The sequence below is a fragment of the Sceloporus occidentalis genome, unplaced genomic scaffold (assembly GCF_023333645.1).
Source record: "Sceloporus occidentalis isolate IW3139 unplaced genomic scaffold, rSceOcc1.0.p SCAF_331, whole genome shotgun sequence".
Taxonomy (NCBI): domain Eukaryota; kingdom Metazoa; phylum Chordata; class Lepidosauria; order Squamata; family Phrynosomatidae; genus Sceloporus; species Sceloporus occidentalis.
Window position 1 is genome coordinate 601,297 of NW_028317311.1, and position 2,642 is coordinate 603,938.

At 42.4% G+C, this 2,642-nt stretch overlaps 1 protein-coding gene across 1 annotated transcript; it reads right to left on the reverse strand.

Annotated features, from left to right (window-relative positions):
- Window positions 1-226: 226 nt before the first annotated feature.
- On the reverse strand, window positions 227-1,919 carry LOC149274437 (acrosin-like). The gene is made up of 5 exons (XM_089505536.1): window positions 1,850-1,919; window positions 1,340-1,538; window positions 977-1,242; window positions 656-801; window positions 227-490 (listed from the first exon to the last, which is right to left on the reverse strand). Exons 1-5 carry the CDS (start codon window positions 1,917-1,919, stop codon window positions 227-229), a joined length of 945 nt encoding a protein of 314 aa, XP_089361662.1.
- Window positions 1,920-2,642: the final 723 nt, after the last annotated feature.

The window sequence follows — 2,642 nt, forward strand, 5'->3', positions numbered from 1 at the left end:
TTGATGGTTAGAAAACCCTTTTGCAATTATGTTACAGCCAGAAATTTCCTCAGTGACCCCAAACTTTCGACGTACAAGAAAAGGACTCGTCTTATTGATGCATTTCTATTTATTGGTTTATTAATCTAGTCAATCACGTCTACAGGTTGCTGACATGTAATAATTCTCTCCTGTAAGGAGACGGCTCAGATGCGATGGAATCTTCTATTTCTGGAGCTCTCGGGAATCACGGGGTTTTCATGCCAGCTTTGCTGATTTTCTCAGCTAACTTCGGCCAGATCTTCTTCATGGCCTTCATTTCCGAAGGTTTGGATGCAGGTTTCTGGTCCTTGAAGATTTGTCCAACGATCCACTCGAGGTAGAACTGAGTGGAGGTGTAAACTCCAGGTTTCTGCTTTCGGGCGCAGCCGGAGCCCCAGCTGGTTACGCCGACCGCCATGTACAACTTGGCTTTTTGTCTTTTGCACATCAGAGGTCCTCCGCTGTCCCCCTGCATGATTCCAAGTAAAGAAAGCGTTCCTTTTTACAGACTGTCAGTAATTACCATTATCTCAGCTGTTCCTCGGCACCGTTTTACAAAACAAGCAGTGTCCAGAATGCTGAAAACATTAACAATGTATCATCACTGAGTAAAAAGGGCCACGAATCGGCTTACCTGGCAACTATCGATACCTCCCTGTTCATACCCCGCGCACAGATTGTAGCCACGCACACCTCCGTTATACCAGGTCGGGCGGTTGCAGCGCTCCGTGGAGATCAGATTCACAGGAGCTTCCTGGAGAACGTCCGCCGATTCCTCCGCTGGAGAGAAAAACATTTATCAAATGTATCGCTGGCCTCAGAAAACTCAGAAAAGACAGGACCCCCTGCCCCGTCCCACCCCATGCTCCTTCCCCCCCCATGCTCCTTCCCCCACACTCACAATAGGGCCACTAGACATGTATATGTGAATATCTATAGCTAAAGCTGTGCTTACCTCCTTCTTTGACGACACCCCAGCCTGCGACGTAGCAGTCGTCCATTTTTCTTAGAATCGCTTGTTTGGCGGGGAGACAAGCCGGCTGAATATATTCATTAAACTCGATGGGTTTGTTTAATCTGAGTAAGGCGATGTCATTGCTCTCAGATTTGGGGTTGTACTTCTCGTGTACAATCAGCTCCTTGATGGTTCTGATCTGAGTCTTCCCCCCGATGTCTGATAGTCGGTTGGCGCCAAACACGAGTCTCCAGGAATAATATTCACTGAATAAACCAAAGTACAATCTGTTAGGGATCCATTCGCTTCATTATTATATGACGTATAGTAAGGGGTCTCCCGTAAAACCATTAAGTTACTTACTTGCCAAGATCCTTAAAACAATGGGCGGCTGTCAGAACCCACAAAGGATTCAGGAGGACGCCTCCACATGAATGATAATACTGCTTGTCGCTGAAGCCCTGGATACTAACTAACCAGGGCCAGTTACCGGGCTCCGCATCCTTCCCCCCGACCACGCGGGAGCCACGGAAATCCTCCGCTAGGGGTCTGTTTCCACAGACTGAAACACAAAGAAACAGACATCTAAGAGACAGGAGCTTTCTGGTTTAAAGTAAAATAACTAAAAAGGATTTATAAGTTATTGTAATCCATACATTATATACGTTAAAGAATAATGTAAGGGTTAAACTATGTGACAGTTATAGACAGGAATCTGTGGTACAAATGGGGCAGTTGGGATAAACAGTTAATGATAACAGAATAAGGTTTTAAACTATAAAACATCCATAAATTGTAATGGTAATGATCTGGGATGTATATTTTCTTTAACTCTTTTGATGCCAAATTCTCTGTAATAACAGATAAACTCACCTCCATATCCAGAGCTCGGAGATATAGTGAAAATAATCCAAATAATGAAACCGATGAGAAACAGCTTCATGCTCAGTCCTGGGCACTAAAACGCTGTTTACTTCTGCAGCAGAACGTACAGAATGTGTAAAGCTTTACGCACTATGACAGCATCAAGGCAGCATCGCCTATGAGGTCACATCGAGGAAACTCAGCCGTTCTCAGACATTACGAATCAATGCAAGAAAAAATAAAAAGATACATTTTATAAGGGCCGACTTTGGCAGACTAAGGGAATCTATTGAACACATTGACCGGGATGGGATACCTTTAAGAGCACATTACAAGATCACACACATATATGTATACATTTAGGAAACAAACGCAAAAGACTTAAATTAAAACCAATGCGGCTTCAATTATGTAATGTTAAAATTGCTGCAAATTGTTAAAAAAGTTTAAATCTAGGACTGGAAGTGACCCTAAGCTATCTCACAGAGTGATGTGAAACGACTTATGCCGCTAGCTTCTTATTCACTGTTCTAAAATAGACTACTTTCTATTAATAACAATTGTGTTTATTTTTCCGGAAGGATATATAAATTCCAAGCGGTCTTATCACATAAAAAAATCTTAACCTGCCGTTTACAGTCTCTCACTTTCCTTGGTTTTGCTCTGTGGGAAACTTTCACAAAAAAGCAAATACGAGTACATTTTCTAAGTGGAATTTTATTCCCTTCTCTCCCGTTTATTTCCACTCTTTTTTTTTTGGTTCATCTACCAGTTCTGTCTCATCATAAAAACAAAAATAAAG